The sequence below is a fragment of the Pimephales promelas genome, chromosome 10 (genome assembly GCF_988280905.1).
Source record: "Pimephales promelas chromosome 10, fPimPro1.hap1.1, whole genome shotgun sequence".
Classification (NCBI taxonomy): Eukaryota; Metazoa; Chordata; class Actinopteri; order Cypriniformes; family Leuciscidae; genus Pimephales; species Pimephales promelas.
In genome coordinates, this window is record NC_142778.1 from 21,301,379 (window position 1) to 21,320,114 (window position 18,736).

The 18,736-nt window shown below is 36.0% G+C and overlaps 2 protein-coding genes across 20 annotated transcripts in view; both read left to right on the forward strand.

Annotated features, from left to right (window-relative positions):
• c2cd5 (C2 calcium dependent domain containing 5) overlaps positions 1 to 7,323 on the forward strand; it is a 60,258-nt gene extending 52,935 nt beyond the window's left edge. For 17 of the 19 annotated variants that reach the window (XM_089135462.1, XM_089135472.1, XM_089135461.1 and 14 more), the window contains 3 exons: positions 4,066 to 4,259; positions 6,149 to 6,295; positions 6,390 to 7,323. In XM_089135462.1, the coding sequence (XP_088991588.1) occupies positions 4,066 to 4,259; positions 6,149 to 6,295; positions 6,390 to 6,512 (464 nt within the window). In that variant the 3' untranslated portion in view covers positions 6,513 to 7,323. Of the gene's footprint in view, positions 1 to 2,997; positions 3,219 to 4,065; positions 4,260 to 6,148; positions 6,296 to 6,389 lie in introns of those variants that run through there. The other 2 variants (XM_089135470.1, XM_089135471.1) reach the window with 1 other exon arrangement.
• A 969-nt stretch (positions 7,324 to 8,292) lies between these two features.
• lmf2a (lipase maturation factor 2a) lies at positions 8,293 to 18,008 on the forward strand. Its single transcript, XM_039654475.2, has 14 exons — positions 8,293 to 8,531; positions 9,013 to 9,266; positions 9,812 to 9,840; positions 10,128 to 10,318; positions 11,922 to 12,100; positions 12,180 to 12,318; positions 12,667 to 12,801; positions 12,881 to 12,986; positions 13,096 to 13,192; positions 14,676 to 14,858; positions 15,166 to 15,334; positions 15,466 to 15,577; positions 15,701 to 15,809; positions 17,497 to 18,008. Exons 1-14 carry the CDS (start codon positions 8,438 to 8,440, stop codon positions 17,920 to 17,922), a joined length of 2,223 nt encoding a protein of 740 aa, XP_039510409.2. The 5' UTR covers positions 8,293 to 8,437; the 3' UTR covers positions 17,923 to 18,008.
• Positions 18,009 to 18,736: the final 728 nt, after the last annotated feature.

The following is an 18,736-nucleotide window of genomic DNA, read 5'->3' on the forward strand; positions in this document are numbered from 1 at the left end:
GCTACGGTCTATACTCCTACACGCATCCTTACACACACATTCCCATGCCCTGCATCTAAAAGAGAACGAGTCTTGCTGCCGATCCGATCGTATCTGAACTTGACTGACAGAGTGTGAAAGTTGAGGTTGAGTCCTAGTAAGCAACCGTGATGAAGACTATCATTCTTTCAGTTTTGCCACAGTGATTTCATATTTGAGCCGGCTGATGAAATGTCTATAAATAAAAGCACATCACAGACTGCCTCTGTCGCATATGATGCATAAATGCATCATAAGTTTGGCTTTAAAGTTTGTACAGTTTAGAGTTGGGTGTTATAACAAAAAAAATCAGTTTATTCTGATGTGATATATATATATATATATATATATATATATATATATATATATATATATATATACACATCACATCAGAATAAACAGATTTTTATATATATATATTAGGGCTGTGCAAAAATTAATTGCGATTAATCGCATCCAAAATAAAAGTCTGTGTTTACATAATATATTTGTGTGTGCTGTATATAATTATTTTGTATATATAAATACACACACATGCATGTATATATTTAAGAAAATGTGTTAATCTATATTATATAAATATAAATATTTTATATATGAATATGTATTTATATATATATACAGAATTTAAGCGCAAATAATGCTTAAATATATACATGCATGCATAGGTATTTATATATACAAAATAATTATATACAGCACACACAAATATATTATGTAAACACAGACTTTTATTTTGGATGCGATTAATTGCAATTAATTTTTGCACAGCCCTCTAATATATATATATACATCACATCAGAATAAACATATTTATATATATATATATATTAGGGGTTTCACAACTACTGATTTTTGCTAGTCGACTAGTTTTGCATAACAGTCGACGACTAGTCGACTAGTCGTTAAATGGTTTATTCTAGCGGTGTGCGACATCACGAATAGTAAATGTCTCCACGATCTGCTTTTGAAGAAATATGGTCGTAGTAGTATCGTGTTACAGTGCATTCTATCAGTTCTGGCGCCTCTCAACTGTACAACGCGACGTAGCCTACACATCACACGTTAAGGAATAGGTACGGGACACTGCAATTCACAAAAGTTCATTGTTTGCATACGCCTTGCCGGTTAAACATTTAATTCACGCGCTGTTCTAACGTGCGCTTTCCTGAGCGCGCGGCATAGGGCCTATCCCCGACGCTCACAGGCATTAGAAGCCTGTCAAACAGCGCTGGACTAAGTTATCTTTCAAGTCTTATTATGCTAATACTGTTAAATACACACAATATTTACATAAACAGAATTGGCTATGTCGAAAGTGCAGCCTCCCCATATAGAAAGTGAAAGCAAACATTTGAGAGAAAATCTGGTGTAGGCTAATATGCGTCTATATTAAACACGTCGCGTGCTGGTCTAAAAGCGAGAGTACTCGTATTTTCCGCACTATAAAGCGCACTTAAAAGCCTTTAATTTTCTCAATCCGGCCTTTTCTCAAGCTTTATAATCCGGAGCGCATTATATCAATTGCTCGCGCTCGTGTCCATCTTCTGCCCGCTTTGTCACACGGCCAGTTCAACCTCGTATAAAATATCTCCCGCTCACGAGCGCTCTCTCTAACACACACACGAACAGACACTGCTGTCAGCAGGCTGCGAATGTAAGTTACGTGCCCGCCCCAGCGCGCTCACGCTTACTAAATAAACGCCTCACCTCTGACGCCGCGCACTCGCTGCATTCCCTTTAGCACATCTAGTGGATGCATAATGCAAACCCAGTCAAACGTTTGAAAAATGTTCTAAAATAGGTCATTGAAGGTGCGCCTTATAGTGCTTATAGTATATAGTACTGCCGCTTGTATTTAAAGGGATAGTTAACAAAAAATATATCTATATATATGTCATCATTTTGTTTCCGACTAGTCGACTAGTTGATGAAACCCCTAATATATATATATATATATATATATATATACACTCACCTAAAGGATTATTAGGAACACCATACTAATACTGTGTTTGACCCCCTTTCGCCTTCAGAACTGCCTTAATTCTACGTGGCATTGATTCAACAAGGTGCTGAAAGCATTCTTTAGAAATGTTGGCCCATATTGATAGGATAGCATCTTGCAGTTGATGGAGATTTGTGGGATGCACATCCAGGGCACGAAGCTCCCGTTCCACCACATCCCAAAGATGCTCTTATTGGGTTGAGATCTGGTGACTGTGGGGCCATTTTAGTACAGTGCCACCCTGAAAATATACCTGGGAAAATACCCTGGGAAATATCGTCGGGCCGGGTCAGGTCAAGTTCGGGCTCGGGCAGAGAATCTAAGCTCTAGCTCAACAGCTGCAGAGGCGGCATCTATCTATATGAACTGAACAATGGTGGAATAATGATTCAGTTCGACTCCCAAGACAAAGACGATGCTCACCCGACTGGCCAATAGGAACGTGGCCCCGCCCATGACACAATTTTCACAGTGAAAGCAGAATCCTGACTCGAGACTTGCATCGAGAGCAAAGAAAAGCTTTTTTTTTAGAGAGAGAAAATGTATTCACACTGATAGCAAAAAAATATATTCTAAAAAAAAAAAATGTAATTTATATATTTTTATGTTCTATGAGAAAATACTTTCTCTCAAAACTTTTAGTCTCAAATATTATTTTTTGCTATTGGTATAAAAACTTTTTCTCAAACATTTTTTTTTTCTCTCAGAAAAAATTTCTCGCATTAAATAAAGACCCAATTCTAGCTCCATAGTGTTCCTAATAATCCTTTAGGTGAGTGTATATATACAGTAAATGTAGATGCTCTGAAATGAAAGCTCAAAAGCTACTGAAGTCAAGAAGATTCAAAATGTTTAATGAAAAAACTAAAGCACATTTAGTGTAAAATAATCAAGGCATATTTTACACACTGTTTTTCTATAAATGAGCACAAATATTAAGTGTGTGTATCATATCATGTTTAATCTTATAGACTTTTACAACACCGGATTCTCACAGCCCTGGTAAACTTGGAAAAATCAGCAGACTCCAGATGTGTGATTTCCTGGCCTGGAAAAATCATAGACATTATTCAAATCTTTAATATCAAAAATTGTCATGATGTAGTCATTAATTTCTGTAGTCCTAAATTTATTGTAATGTTCCATTCTAAAATATATATTTAGGTCGAAAAGTTGCTCTTTGTGATTTTTTTTTTTATTTTATTTTTTTAAATACACACTTCAAATGATCCAAGTCATGACAAAATGATGGAAATTCATCGGTTAGTTAAGTATACTTTCATACATAGATGCATTATTTTTGATTCATGAAAAATGACAAAAAAATATTTTTAATGAAATCATTGAGTTAGAATTTTAAATTAGTTCTTCTGGCATTTTGATCTGATTAAAAAATGAATTGGACAGAAATAACTATTATAATCAGTGATGCTTTTTTAAACAAATTCTGTCTAAATACTTTCATAAAATCAATGCTGTGTTTTCTATATTGTTTTATTTTATATCACCACCAAAATCACATGAGTATACAATATATATATCGCCCAGCCCTAATTGAGTCCACTGACCGATAATTTGAGCAATGTCTTGGAGCTGCATGTACATTAGTGCCCTGTATAACAGTTTTGATGATGCAGCGTTATGTATGATGTTTTACAGCTTTGAGATTTTGAGCTCTTTCACACTCTTGATGGGAAAAATTTGTCCTCCCTACTCAAAGCTAATCTTTTTCTGATTTATCAAGGCAGAATCAACATGCGTGCTTTCATTCTTTCTCTCCTCCTCTGTCTCTCTCTCTATTTGCATGGTGTTTATTTGCATGGTGCAGTGCCTTTGCTTTGCTTTGATCACACGCCACTGATCAGCAACACACAAATACACATGTCTTTTTTCCTCGGTCACACCATGTTTGTCTCGTCACATGCGTTGGTCTTGTACAGCGCCCTCTGAAGGCCATGTCTGGTATCTTCCCACCCCCCTCTTTCTTTTCTCTCTTTCTCTCTACCCCTCTTTCTCTCTTGCTCTCTCACTCTCAACAGCATCATCTCTGGAGAAGGCCAGCCCATTGCCCGAAGGTCGCTCTCGTTCTCTTCGGTCGAATCGCTCCTACTCGGGCAGTTCTGTCGCTGTGGTCAGAATGACCCCGCTCTCTTTCATTCCTGGCGCAAAGATCATAAAATACCTCGGCATCATCAACATGTTCTTCATCAGAGAGACCACCTCACTGAGAGAGGTAGCAGTCTCACTGTTTTTACTACCCGAAATTTGGTTATGATGATGATGATGAAGGTTATTATTATTACTATTTCTAGTATGGATGTTATTAGGGGCTTTCGCACTGGGTAGTTCTAGGAAGTAGCCACCAGGGTGGTTCCCCGAGAACTAATGGTTCCCATTGGAACATTTTCCTGGTTGCATTCGCACCACCAGTAGGAACTCTGAAGTGACGTAAGACACGTATGTTGTTGTAACTTTTATTTTGACGACGTGTTGGACATTTATTTTGACGGCGCTGAGAACATTCTTACGATCTGTCTAACACGTTATTAGATAGAACTGTTATACATAGAAAGACCGTATATGAAAAGGCATTAGCGTATGCCGTGTGGTTTATGTCCAGTGTTGCTAGCTGATTAGAAATGCATAATAATGTTTGGCTGGGTCCTCTCAAAGTTAGGCTGTAATCTGTGTGTTTACACGGCTTTTTTAAATGGCGGGTTCTGGTGTTTCACGTGCGTTCGGCCAATCAGCGAACACTTTCTATAGTGTTGGTTTAGACCCTACTTGTAAGTAGGAGCTAAACTAGTTCTACCAAAAGGAGTTCCTAGAACTAAAATCGTTCCTAGTTCCTGCTGTGCGAACACGCCAAAATCTGGGTACTTTCGCCAATAGTTTTAGGATCCTCCGGTGTAAAAGCCCCTTATTTTATTACAAAATTAATATTAAATATTATGTATAATATAAATTTTATTTAAATTAATTTATATATTTTAATATTAAATTAATAGTCACTACAATAATAAATATTGTTAATATTAAATATTTTATATTAATGCTTTTAAAATTAAAATTATTAACAAATAGTGATATATATATATATATATATATATATATATATATATATTAGGGCTGTGCAAAAATTAATTGCGATTAATCGCATCCAAAATAAAAGTCTGTGTTTACATAATATATTTGTGTGTGCTGTATATAATTATGTTGTATATATAAATACACACACATGCATGTATATATTTAAGAAAATGTGTTATTCATATATAAAATATTTATATTTATATAATATAGATTATGTATTTATAAATATGTACAGAATTTAAGCGCAAATAATTCTTAAATATATACATGCATGCATAGGTATTTATATATACAAAATAATTATATACAGCACACACAAATATGTTATGTACACACAGACTTTTATTTTGGATGCGATTAATCGCAATTAACTTTTGCACAGCCCTAATATATATATATATATATATATATATATATAAATATATATATAGCATTAAGTATATAATAGTGAAATTATAAATGGTGGTAACTAACCAGTATTGTTATTATTGTTAATTTCATATTAGTATTAAATATTTTATAATATTAATGCTATCAAAAGTAACTATGAAATATTACACCGTTAAAATGATTGATATTAAATATGTTGGATAATGTTAATATAATTAAATTACAAGTATTAACATAGATAGAATGGAATATAAATGAAAATAAAATGTATATTACTATTATTTATTGTTGTTTGTTTTATTATTAGCATTATAAATAATAATCACTTTTAATAGTATTAATTTTATCAAATGATTTAGCATTATTAAAATAAGTAATATAATATGTGATGGTATTAATAATATTCAGCATTTTGTATAATATTATAATATTAAAGTGAATTAAAATGATTGAATTAAATATTATTAAATGTTATATTAACATTAATAGTAATCAATTAATATTTTTTATAAATACATATTAATTAAATATTATTAAATGTTATATTAACTTTAATAGTAATCAATTAATATTTTTTATAAATAAATATATAATGTTTTGTTGTTTGTATATTTTCTTAGTACTATCATTGTGTTTTAGGAGGGAGGTGTGAGTGGGTTTCTGCATACGTTCATAGCTGAAGTATTTGCGATGGTTCGTGCCCACGTCGCTGCTCTTGGAGGGAATGCTGTCATCTCCTACAGCATGAAGGAGTGTGTGTTTATGGAAAACCCTAACAAGAACCAGGTTAATACATAACACAGACACACACACAAACTCATCCATACACGCAACCAATCATGTTTTTTTCATTTATGCTAGTGTTGAACATATTTTACAGGCGCAGTGCCTAATCAACGTCAGTGGGGATGCCGTCATCTTTGTTCGAGAATCTGAAGTCGAGGCGGCTTCGGTACCGCCACAGTCAGCCACCACACAGACCTCCAATGGGGAAGGAACGTGAACCAACATACACACACACACACACACCAACAAACTCAAGTAAATGAGTCTTAATGTGAACCATGCCAATCTACCAACCAAATCTCCAAGAAGTTCACGCATAACCTGATTGGTTAGTTCTCCCATGTGTTATATTTTAGCCCCTGTAAATGGCCAATATTTTCTTCTTTTGATTTTTTTTAAAAATCCCTCCATCGGAAGCCTTTCAGAAAGGTTGTCTGCCATGTTTCTACAGTATGTGTCACATTCCATTTTGTCCATGTGTGGTGAGGCAGCTACAAAATTATAAAATATATGAAATGCGTTTTCTGTTCTCAAAGAGTGTGTAAACGTGTCAACCACTCTAAATGGCCATGTTTTATATTGAAATAAAGGAATGAACTACTGATGCACTCACACCGACATGCAGTTCAGGATTTTAAATACTGGTTTCAAATTAGGCACCTCCTGTCATGTCCTACTGATCTCTTTACAATCATGTCAAATGCTGGAAACGTTTGTTTGCTTTCATGTGCCACAATGTATGACTTTTAATCCAAATGTTTGGATCGGACTTCTGTGAGGCCGGTCCAGTTCTCTTGCATGTGCAATGCCAGTTAATCATAAAGAGAAAGAGATATTTCAGGGCAGAAGCATGCTCACCGTGGACTGACACTTGAATGTACAGATGACTGGTCTGGATATGAGGTGGGCTGCTCTGAGTCTGTTCCTGACTGACTTTTATTGCTATTATTTTGTATATGTGTTTGCCTGAGGACAAATCAAAATTGTACATTATAAGATATAATTGAATAAAACTATTATGGCTCTGGTGTGTTCAGTCCTTAAGTTCCTCCTTGTTGTTTAATGTTGGATGATGTTTAATTATATTGTATTTTCAGAAAGTTTTGGAATATTTTTCCTCTCCCCAAATTTGTCACTAACGAAACACTATAATCAATAATTTATAAAATTGCCTGTCCACCCTAAACTTTTGGATTATGGTAGTCTTCAAAATTTACTCTCAAAAATAATCTTTGAAATGAAACTTTCATAAGTTTAGATGTAATTTTATATATAGTTATGTTTAGGGATGTCTGTTTTTGTGATTAACGTTTCTTTAGTATAACTATGGAGTATAAAAATTCAATATAAATTCTCGGATTGGACTCTACGATCGGCGGAAGTTATCGAGCATCCAAACCTTCACCGGAAATTCCGCCGTGCATAGAGCCCATTCACAAGCCTCTCTATGAAATCACATTATTTTATTTTCTCTCAACAGGTGGCGCTAATCTTCCAAATTTGAATTTAAAATCTGAAATACTGTATTAATTGAAAAAAATTATTTAAAAAAAAATATTATTTTTTTCAGTGGCAAAAATTAACCATAATTATTGCATAAATATGAATAAGTACCATCAAATTATTGAACAATATTTTTTCGTTTATAGGTGCCGGCCAGGCACTGCCTGGTCACTTCTGACCGCGAATATGACAAATGCGATGCTAGCTACACAAGCTCTCAGATTTCATCAAAAATATCTTCATTTGTGTTCCGAAGATTAAAGAATGTACGGGTTTGAAACGACACGAGGGTGAGTACTGAGTAATAAAGGACAGAACTTTCGAGATGCACCTGGCGTTCTGCAGGTGTACTTGGAATTTTCAGTTTTGGGTGAACTATCCCTTTAATGTCCTGTAACGTCAATTTACTATCATACTCCAGTCAGCCAATCAATTGGACTTCCCGAGCGTGACCTACTTAATATTCATAAGCCAAATCTTCGCCATAGTAGGATTCGTTGGCAAAAGTAATACACAGCGCGCTTCTCTGTTCCTGCACGTCAGACGTGGCTCAGTCAGTCCTCTGCATTCAAACCTTCCTGATCTCCATCTTGAGCATATACCCCACGCCTGTTTCCTGCAGGAATTTATTTTACAAAAATGGGAGATATAAGACTGCCGAGGCACATGTTCATGTGGTGTCTTTCTGCTATTTATATGTTTGCCTTTGCGTCTCTTTACGTTCAGATTCCGGGTGAGTTTGGGAAGAATTTTAGTAAACTTGCATGCATTGAACTAACTTAGAGTTTCCCTGTGACGCATGCAACAGTATTTTAGACATGCATTTTTAATGATCATACTCTTCTATGAATGTATAGGTTAGTTTGTTCAAATCTCCAGGACGGTTGTTTATTCAGTGTAGGGATACAGATGAACACATTTTAAAGGGCCCATCATATGGGTCTGTTAGTGCAGAACATCTTTTCTCATATAAGCATGTTGATGCCTGTCCTGCGGTCTGAATGTCACAGCAATTCTTTCAAAAGGAAATGGATTGCACAAAGTAGTTTTTTTAGTCCAATTTGTTTTTAGTGTTTTTAGATCACATTAAACATATGAGATTCACAATCTAATTTAAACCTGGAAATTAGTCAATTAAGTCAATTTCAGATTCTGCAGCAAATATTTTAGTATTGACCATGTGAGCGCTCTCTTTCTTTACTTTACTTTTTTAGGTCTGTATGGAAATGAGGGATTGCTGCCAGCACGGTGGCAGCTGCGAGTGTCTGGGAAGAGTGTTGTGGAGCAGCTGAAGGATACTCCCACCCTGCTGTGGTTTGGTCCTCATCTGGGTTTGGACACACAGCAGTGCATGGAGCTGTTCAGTCTGACCGGAGCTCTGCTCAGTTTACTGACTTTGGCTTTACCACCGCTCCGAGATTGCAGAGTTTTCCTGGTGCTCTGGATGCTCTATCTGTCTCTCTACCAGGTTCAAACTTATTTCACAATCGGATTCTACTACTGACTGACCAATATGGGTTTTTCAAGGGCTGATATGATGTATAGAGAACAGGGTGACCTATGGCTGATATAATGCTATTATATAAATATAAACAATTTTAACAACTGCAAATCTCCAATCTGCTGTTGGCCATCCTTCGGATGAGACGTTAAACAGAGGTCCTGAGTCTCAGTGGTCATTAAAAATCCCCTTGGCCTCTGTCCATCCCAACATACTGATTGGCTTTATCACTGTCTCCTCTCCAACAATAAGCTGGTGTGTGGTGGGCGTTCTGGCGCAACATGGCTGCCGTCGCATCATCCAGGTGATGATGCACATTGGTGATGGTTGAGGAGATTCCCCCCTCCATGTAAAGCGCTTTGAGTGCCCAGAAAAGCAGTATATAAATGTGACAAATTACTATTATTATTATCCTAAAAACCCATATCAGTCACGAATACTACTTATTAAGGATAAAAATAATAAATTTTATTAGGTAAAGTATACAGTACTGAAATGTTTGTTGTTTTTAGGTGGGCCAGGTATTCTTATACTTTCAGTGGTGAGTAAGAGACTTTTTGTCAGAGTTTGTTGCTTGTACACCACTTGATGTTATATTGAATCACAAATGTTCTTGTTCCTTAAACTAGATCTGTTATGTAACAGTCTTTGTTGAAATCTTGATCCTGAGAGACACTTGAGAGTATTATTTATTGTAGTCACAGATCTGTTGATCTGCTTTCAATCATAACAGATGTGAAATGACCTTGGTCGACTCGGCAGCAAATCAGAATTTGGATAGTACGTACGTGTCAAACATGTCTCTTTCCTTTCTTATCTTGTTCTCAGGGATAATCTCTTGTTGGAGACAGGCTTCTTGGCCATTCTTGTCGCTCCTATGAAAATGCCCTGGTCCTCAAAGGTGTGCCTCCATGATAATGTGACGTTCTGGCTGGTGCGCTGGCTGTTATTTCGGCTGATGTTTGCGTCGGGTGTCGTCAAATTGACCAGTCGCTGCCCCACTTGGTGGGGCCTGACAGGTGAGGAACTGTAGAATATATTTGTATGTGTGCCTACATGTTCTTGTGTTGTTACTGGAAGTTTCAGAATATAATCAGAATGGTGCAAAAACTTAAACAAACATCTTTAAGATGTTTTCTTTACATGTGAAATAAAGAAAACAGTTACAAACTGAAACAGGAAGTGCTTCTGGACCAGTGTTGTTTACATCTTGTGAAATGGTCTATACAGTGGCCTCAAGTTGACCAACGAATTAAAGCAAAATCTATGGTTTGTTCTAACTCATTATGTTATTGAACTGTTAAGAAGGGCTCATGAATTGAGAAATCAAATTTTTCCTTTTTTTTTTTTTTTTTTTTTAAGAGATCATTGTATTATAAAAAGTTCAGAACTTTAGTTTCAGAACTCAAAACTTCCTTGTTAGTCCAAAAAACAACTTAGATTGAAACCAAGCTACCCTAAAATATTATTTTTTTTTATTTTGATTACTATTTTCACATTTTAACGAAGTTCTAGATCACGTCATTAAGACACTTTTTTTTGTTTGGTTACTTTATTTTACTGCATATTAATTTTTAAATGACAGTTTGAAGCTTTTCAGAGAGAATGAACCAAAAACAATTATAGTTGTATGATAAAGCTATTTCTATTATGATACTATTTGTGAAAATGTCATTTGCGTGAATAGGTTTTTTTGTAAATAAATGGGGAATATATATATTATTATTATTTTTTTTTTGCTCCTTTCCACTGTAATAAATAATTAAATATTTTGTTAATTGTATGACTTTTGTTTTTGTAGTAACTAATAGTGTATGTTGTAAACTGTTTTTATATTTTTGATTTGTCAATGTTTTTTTATTGTAAAAAAAGGCAGTGTGTTAGTATTCCACTCCAATCATAAGCTTTAGTTTATACATTTTTCTACATTCTCTCTAAATTTTAGTTTAAGTACTGAATCACATGAAAGTTTTGACTGCTGCTTTTGTCTGAAAATAAATTACAAATCATATTATTCATTTAAGTTCAGTGCCATAACAGGGTTATTAAAGTTAACTAAAACTAAAACCATAAAAAAAAAATGTTGCTTGAAATAAACGGTACCTGAAATAAAATGAAATATGAAATATTTAAAATGATTTTGTGCAATATCTCATTTTTAATTTAGTTTAACTTGATGTGCTAAAATAAAAATAAAGACTGTATAGACATTTAAAAAAAAAGTATAAAAATTACAAAATTGCAATATAAAAATAAAAACATTTAAAATATTTATGTCAAAAGGGGTGCGAATAGTAGAGGCCAGCTACTGAGAGCTGTGCAGGTAAACCTCACTCCCCTGATCCCAAGAGGCACACTAGCGACTGGTGTTAGAGACTGTGGTCTTTAGCATCTGCTTGTTAGTGCACCCATACCGTTACCTCCCATACCGGTGGCTCGGGTTCGAGTCCCACACAGAGACACGGGTGAGTCGGACATGAGGGGTTAAGTGCGCTAGTGCTAGTGTGTCTCTAGGTATCGGAGGAGTGAGGTTTACCTGCAGTTCTCACTAGCTAGTCTCACTTAACTATAATATCTCAATGATAGTGAACTACTACACGTGTTCTGTTGTTCTCTCACCAGCTTTGACCTATCACTATGAGACCCAGTGTATACCGACCCAGCTGGCCTGGTTTGCTCATCAGCTGCCAATGTGGTTCCAGAAACTCAGTGTAGTGGGTGCCTTTGTTATCGAGATAGCAGTTCCTTTCCTGTTCTTCAGCCCCATACGAAGACACAGACTCACCGCCTTCTACATGCAGGTGAGTGTATGCATGTGTGTGATCAGAAAGAGAGAAGCTGCTACGGGTTTGTGCATTATTGTGACGTCTTTGTGTACAGGTCCTGTTTCAGGTGTTTATCATCCTGTCTGGGAATTATAACTTCTTTAATATTCTCACTATCACCCTGTGCCTGTCGCTGCTGGATGACCAACATTTAAACTTCTGGCTCCGCAGACCCACGCTGAAGACAGAAAGCAGTATGGACAAACTTACATTACACTAACATTGAGCTCTTATGCTCACCAGAGCTGCATTTAAATAAAAAATTATTACAGGAACTGCTGTTTGAATACATTTTAAATGTAATTTATTCTGTTTCTGCATCATTACTCCAGTCTTCAGTGTCGCATGATTCTTTATAAATCATTATAATATGCTGATTTGCTGCTCATTTAAAATACATGATATATATTTGTGGAAACTGTGTTTTCAGTGAGAATGTAAATATTACATGAAGATGGCAATGTGTGCTGTACCTTGTTATGACAAGATGTTAAAACCAGGTCCAGAAGTCTGTGTTTTTTTTTTTTGTTTTTTTTTTTCAGCATCGTTACAGACTCTATTCTCTGGAATGGCTTTAATGTTAGAGGTCAGTGTATACGCCCTGCTTGGCTACTGGACAGTCCGATACTTTGACCTGCAGGTGGACTGGGAAAAGAAAAGCGTGTCCTCCAAAACAGGTGAAGCTCTCAACAATGTCTTACTGAGGTCAGTTATCTTTCAGTGTGATTTATCTCTCTTTGTGTTCCTCTTTCTCAGCCTTTACTTATTTTGAGTTCAATGGCTTTCTGAAGACTGTTACGGTGCCCAGTATCTGGATTGGTGTTTTGTGTCTCGCGTGGGAGATCATCACTGCCATGTTTAAGTAAGTGTTATGGGATAGTTCACCTATCTATGGTTTGTTGTTGGCTTGATATGTCCATTAGATGGCGTTCTGGTTGAACAAATGTTTTTGATTGCTTGTGATGTTTCAGATGTGCTTGTGTGAGGGGCGTGTTGTGGCGTCTCTGGAGCACAATCCAGTGGGCGGTGATGGCTGCGGCTGCTGTCTCAATGTTTGCCATCAGTTTGGTTAGTAAACATCCTGTCAGTGTTATTTTCGTATCATTAATAATTTTTTTTTAAAGGTCTATTTAGTTCTATCTATCTATCTATCTATCTATCTATCTATCTATCTATCTATCTATCTATCTATCTATCTATCTATCTATCTATCTATCTATCTATCTATCTATCTATCTATCTGTCTATCTGTCTATCTGTCTATCTATATATATATATTTCTTTTAATTTACAGTTAGTGATTAGAAATTTTAGTTTAAATTTCAACTTACACTTAATTAAAATTTTAAATTTTGCCTTGGCAAATCATTAAATAACTAACTTAAAAAAAAAAAGTTTATATTTATATATGTGACCCGTGCTGGCAAAATGAGTCTGAATGTGTATGGGCTACTTAAGACCTACAGGCAAAACAAGTGAAATGTAAATTGTGGTTAAAATTGTATCTTGTTGTGTGTATTATTTGTTTGTTTGTTTTTTCTCGGAGGAGTACATTTACTTTGTCCATGAAAAACGATCTTACTCGTGCTGACTGACAAATCGATTCACGATATACACACACATACACAGAATTTCATTATTTAAAAATTTCTGTCAAAGTTTTTCTTTCGAAAACTTCCGTTTGGTTAGCTGTTGGGGAAAAACATCTTGTGTAGTGCAGGTTGTAATATATTGGTTGTCTGTTTCATTATTGTTAATCAAAAAATTGTAACATGGAGGGAAAAAAGATAAATATATATTTTCCCTATAGATATTTTGGTTTTTATTTTAAGGTATGGTTGCTAGGTGGTTTTGGAATTTTCAGAAAACTTTCTTTCTTTTTTTTTTTTTTCAAAATTGACTTTGCTTACTCAGTCAACTTCAAACAGCTGTAGCTCAGGCATTTTTGATCCGATTCCAACAAATAATACAAAATAATTAAAAATTAATACATGAAAAGGTCGATTTAATGTGGAAATAATATAACTACTTTTCTCTCATTTTGCTAGCACAGGTCTTGTTTATTTATTTTTTTTAGTTAATGATAACATTATTTCCTGTTTGTATATCTTTAAAGGGATAGTTCACCCTACTATTGTCATCATTTTGTCACCTACATGCTACTCTAAACCTGTCTGTTGAGTTAATTAGCAGAATTGCCAGGTTTTCCTGTAAAGTGGATGTTAACTGCAACTGTTAAAAATGACAAAGACACAATGGACCGTAAAAGTAGTCCATACATCTTGTATTCCATATTTCAAGTCTTATCAAAGAGTCTGATAGCTTTTGTGGGGAACTGAATAAAATGAAAGTAATTCATAAAACAAAACAAAAATCATATGTGGTTTCTGCACTTTTCTATCTAAATCTCATTCTGACATTCACAATGCACATAAGAACTTGTGTACTCCAGATGTAGGGCACAGAATTCTAATCTTTTTAGTGCACTGTCCAGTAAAAATGTAAAAAGTTATGTAAAAATAATGAGACTAATAATGAAGTATGTGTGCAGGTTCCTTACACCTACTTTGAGTATGATGCCAACAGTAATCTTTGGCCTGGGATCCGGACAGCGTTTGAAATGACTGACCGTTACCAGCTGGTCAACTCATACGGATTGTTCCGGAGAATGACCGGGGTCGGAGGTCGTCCAGAGGTGGTCATTGAGGGCAGCATGGATCGCAACACATGGACGGTCAGTTTAGGAGTATTTCAGGAAGTGCATATAGTGTCTGAATTACAGCACTGATTTGTATGTGAAGGATGGACTTTACAAAAAATCAAATATGGACTTGTAATTAAAAAGGTGTAGGTTAACACATTGAATCTAACCTGGATCTTAAAGGTGAAGTTCTGTGGGACGGGCAGCCTCAGATTTGCAAAAATACTGTACTTTTACCAATTAGGAGTGGGAATCTTTAGGCACCTCATGATCTGATTCTGAATCCAAAACATTTGTTGATCTATTTTTTATTTATTTTTTTTCCAATGAATTTTTGCAGGAGATCGAGTTCATGTATAAGCCGGGGAACATGAGCGCAGCGCCCCCTTTTGTGGTTCCGCACCAGCCCAGGCTGGACTGGCAGATGTGGTTTGCTGCTCTGGGGCCGCAGACACAGAGCCCCTGGTTCAGCAGCCTCCTACACAGACTCCTGCAGGGCAAACACGATGGTAAGGATGCGTTGTTTGTACATGTTTGAGATTTAAAAGCACCCAGTGCGTGTCTGAGCTACTGTAGATGCAGTGTTGAATTGAGTGTTTTGTACTTAACTGTTCTGTGTGTGTGTGTGTGTCTTGTGCAGTGGTCAAACTCATTCAGACAGATGAGTCTCAGTATCCATTCAGCAAACAGCCTCCTGCGTACCTTAGAGCTCACCGTTACAAATACTGGTTCAGCGAGCCAAAAGCAGACGGGTGAGCATTTTTATTATCTTGCTAAACATAGTGGATTATTGTTAACGTTGATGTTTAACGTTAGCCTAATTGAACTGTGTTTCCTTTAACTATTAATGTCTTATTCGGTTTGTGTGCGTTTAGTTCATATCCCCAGCGATGGTGGAGACGGGTGTATGTGGAAGAGTTCTATCCTATAGTGCACCTTGGTGACTCTTACCTTGAACAGATGCTGGTTCAGCATGGTTTGAAGGTAAGAAACGAGTCTGAATCAGGACACATTTTGAACATTGATTTCAACTATAGTCTCAGGTCACTGTCTGTTATCTGAAGAGTAGTTTAAGAATTTTCTTTAGAGCTGCACGATTAATCCAAATAAAATGTAAAACTCGATATGGCTTTAATTTATCATAGTTTTATTATTAAATCTTAAACAAATATGCGTAAATATGTGTCGGAGAGAAGTGCAGCACTATGTTTGTTTACAGACACTTCGTATCTGTTATTTTTGTAGAGATATATTTTGTTGTATGAATTAGAGCCAGACCGATTTATCGGCTGGCGGATATTATCGGCCGATATTAGGCATTTTCCAAACTATCGGTATCGGCACTTATAATGGCTGATAAATGAATATTTCAAAAATAAAATACAAACGGACGAAACACGCTTGAACCATGTCATGAGTGTTGGAGTTGTATAGTTTGTCCACCAGAGGGCACTCTACACCGTCCCTGTTGACAACACTCGTTGAGTTGGTCACAAGACATACATTGCTTGAATAACAATTAAAAGAACATCCCAATCAGTTCTCTAAACTTAAATAAGCATGAACAAATTTGTGACTATTATGTCCAGTTTTGCTTCTGTTAAATAAGCTGAGAGTGAAGCGGAATCAGCTAATAATAATTACGTTACGTTGTTGCAGTGTAGTTGACTGACTGTCCTTTTAACTTTTGACAATGTGACTGAAGTATTTCTTTAATAGCCTGTGACAGTTATAGCAATGCGATTGTATCATCTCTTTTTGGCCTGTTATATTGAAAATGTACATTTTACAATTTGCAGTATGACGTTATCCATTGCTAAATTATGGCTCATCATAGACTAGCTAACCACAAAGCTAGCTAATGCCACTATCGTCAGTCTGTCCTGTTGTGACTATAAAAGAAACAAGTTTCTTTTTAAAATGCATTATCATATTATTTTAGTTAAATCTCATAAATAACTACAAATAACTAATGTTATGGAAATCTGTTAATGTTTTGTTGCACGTTTCTGAAAAAATAAATAAATAGAAAATATCGGCCGTTTAAAACCAACAAATATTTGTAACGGAATCGGCCTTCAAAATCATTTAGCGGCCGGGCTCTGGTATGAATTTCTGAACATACAATATATCAAAAGAAAGAACAGACCCTCTGCAAAAATAAATAAATTCTAGCTTCATGCATTTCTTTTTAATCAACACTTGAATGTGGGTAAGTTTCATAATAAAAGCAACATTTCGAAAAAAAAAAAAGCTGATAAAATCGTGTTTTTGTCAAAGACGATGATCAAAACATTGATTGAGTAGATCATGTCTATAAAGCTTGCACAGGTCTATACCTCTTCATTGGTTTCATTTCTTTCAGTAACGTTAGGCAGTTTTCATTCATATGCTGTTGAATATTTGATTGTGTTAGCTTACATGTGTGTAAGCAATCTTCTATCGTTTCTTTTTCACTTGTTTTTGTATTTGGAGCATCTGTACCATTTCAGAAAATACATAATAGCACCCCCTTAACGTGCAACAGTGCAAACATGGAATGCTGCAGAAAAACGCATCAATTTGTGTCATAAATGATGGAAAATCTTGTCAATGGTGGGGAAAGAGTTAATGAAGGTTAAATACCATCTCTTGAATCTGGTCAAGACCCTCTTCCCATTTTTCCCATCAGGATAAGGCTCCTCCGAGGCGCAGCTCGAATGCTTGGCTGCCGCGGTTATTGCGATATGTAGGTGAACATGCCCGTGAGATACCAGCTCATCTTCTGCTGTGGACTCTCTTCAGCTCTGCAGCGACCATGTGTCTCCTCAACTCTCTGCGATCGCGTGCACATCATCGCCAACACGAATCGCACCAGAACCAACACACAGACAAACAGGCCGCAGGACGGACATGCTTCAATGTGGCGGAAAAGAACGAGAAGAAACACGAGGAGGAGGAGGAGGAGGAGAAAGCGGAGGTTACAAAAGATGATCTGGAAGAAGATGGAAAGGAGCAGGATAAAGATGCAACAAGTGAAGAGGAACAGGAAGGAGAAATTGAAGAGGAAGTGAGTGCAGAGGAAACCGAAGAGGACAGCCTTAGAAAAAGGAAGTGATGCGTTTCTTTTTCTTCAAATAATCTACCTGTGGCTTTAAATGAAACTCTGGGCTTTTTAATACCAGCTCAGGGTAATGACATCTACCCCAAAAATATCAGCATTTACACCTTCATTGTGCCAGAACATTGATATTTTTCTGTTTTCACAGGCATTTTTGAGAGATGTAGACAGAGTAGTGAAGCTTTCATGTATCCCAGCAGTGTCCTGGATTTTCCTGCACATTTAGTTAAACTAATCCCGATAGGAGGACCTCAATGCAAAATGAGGGATTTCTGTTGTTGGTCTGACCGGTAAATGCAAAACGAGGTAGGTTATTGTTCCCCCAGTGTGCACTACTACACCCTACATGAAAAGCCAGGATGTCTTCCACCATGAGACCTAAATTTACTGTAAAAAAACAAGCAAACTGTACATTAAATGAACATACTGGGCCTCATTAAATGGAAGAGTGGGATTTGAGTTTGTAAAAGCATTCTTGCGTTGAATTGAATGCATCGAAATGCCAACCAGCACTTTTATGAACTATTTGCACAGACATTCCTTTGTTCTGCTCATGTTTTTTGAATGAAGCCCAGTATGTGCTGTGCCTTATGGTATACCAAAAGTATCACACAAGTCTAGGTATCAGAAAATATTTCATTCTCATTTTATTTTCATGAATAATATAGAGATGCTTAAATATTTTTTCCCCTTAGACTGTTATCTTGTATTTTTGGTGTTATATGACCTGAAATTGTTTATCGGACTGTAACTGTAGATTTGTGTATTGTTCGTGACATTGCTTTTTAGTTTTTTACCACTGTGATGTTGT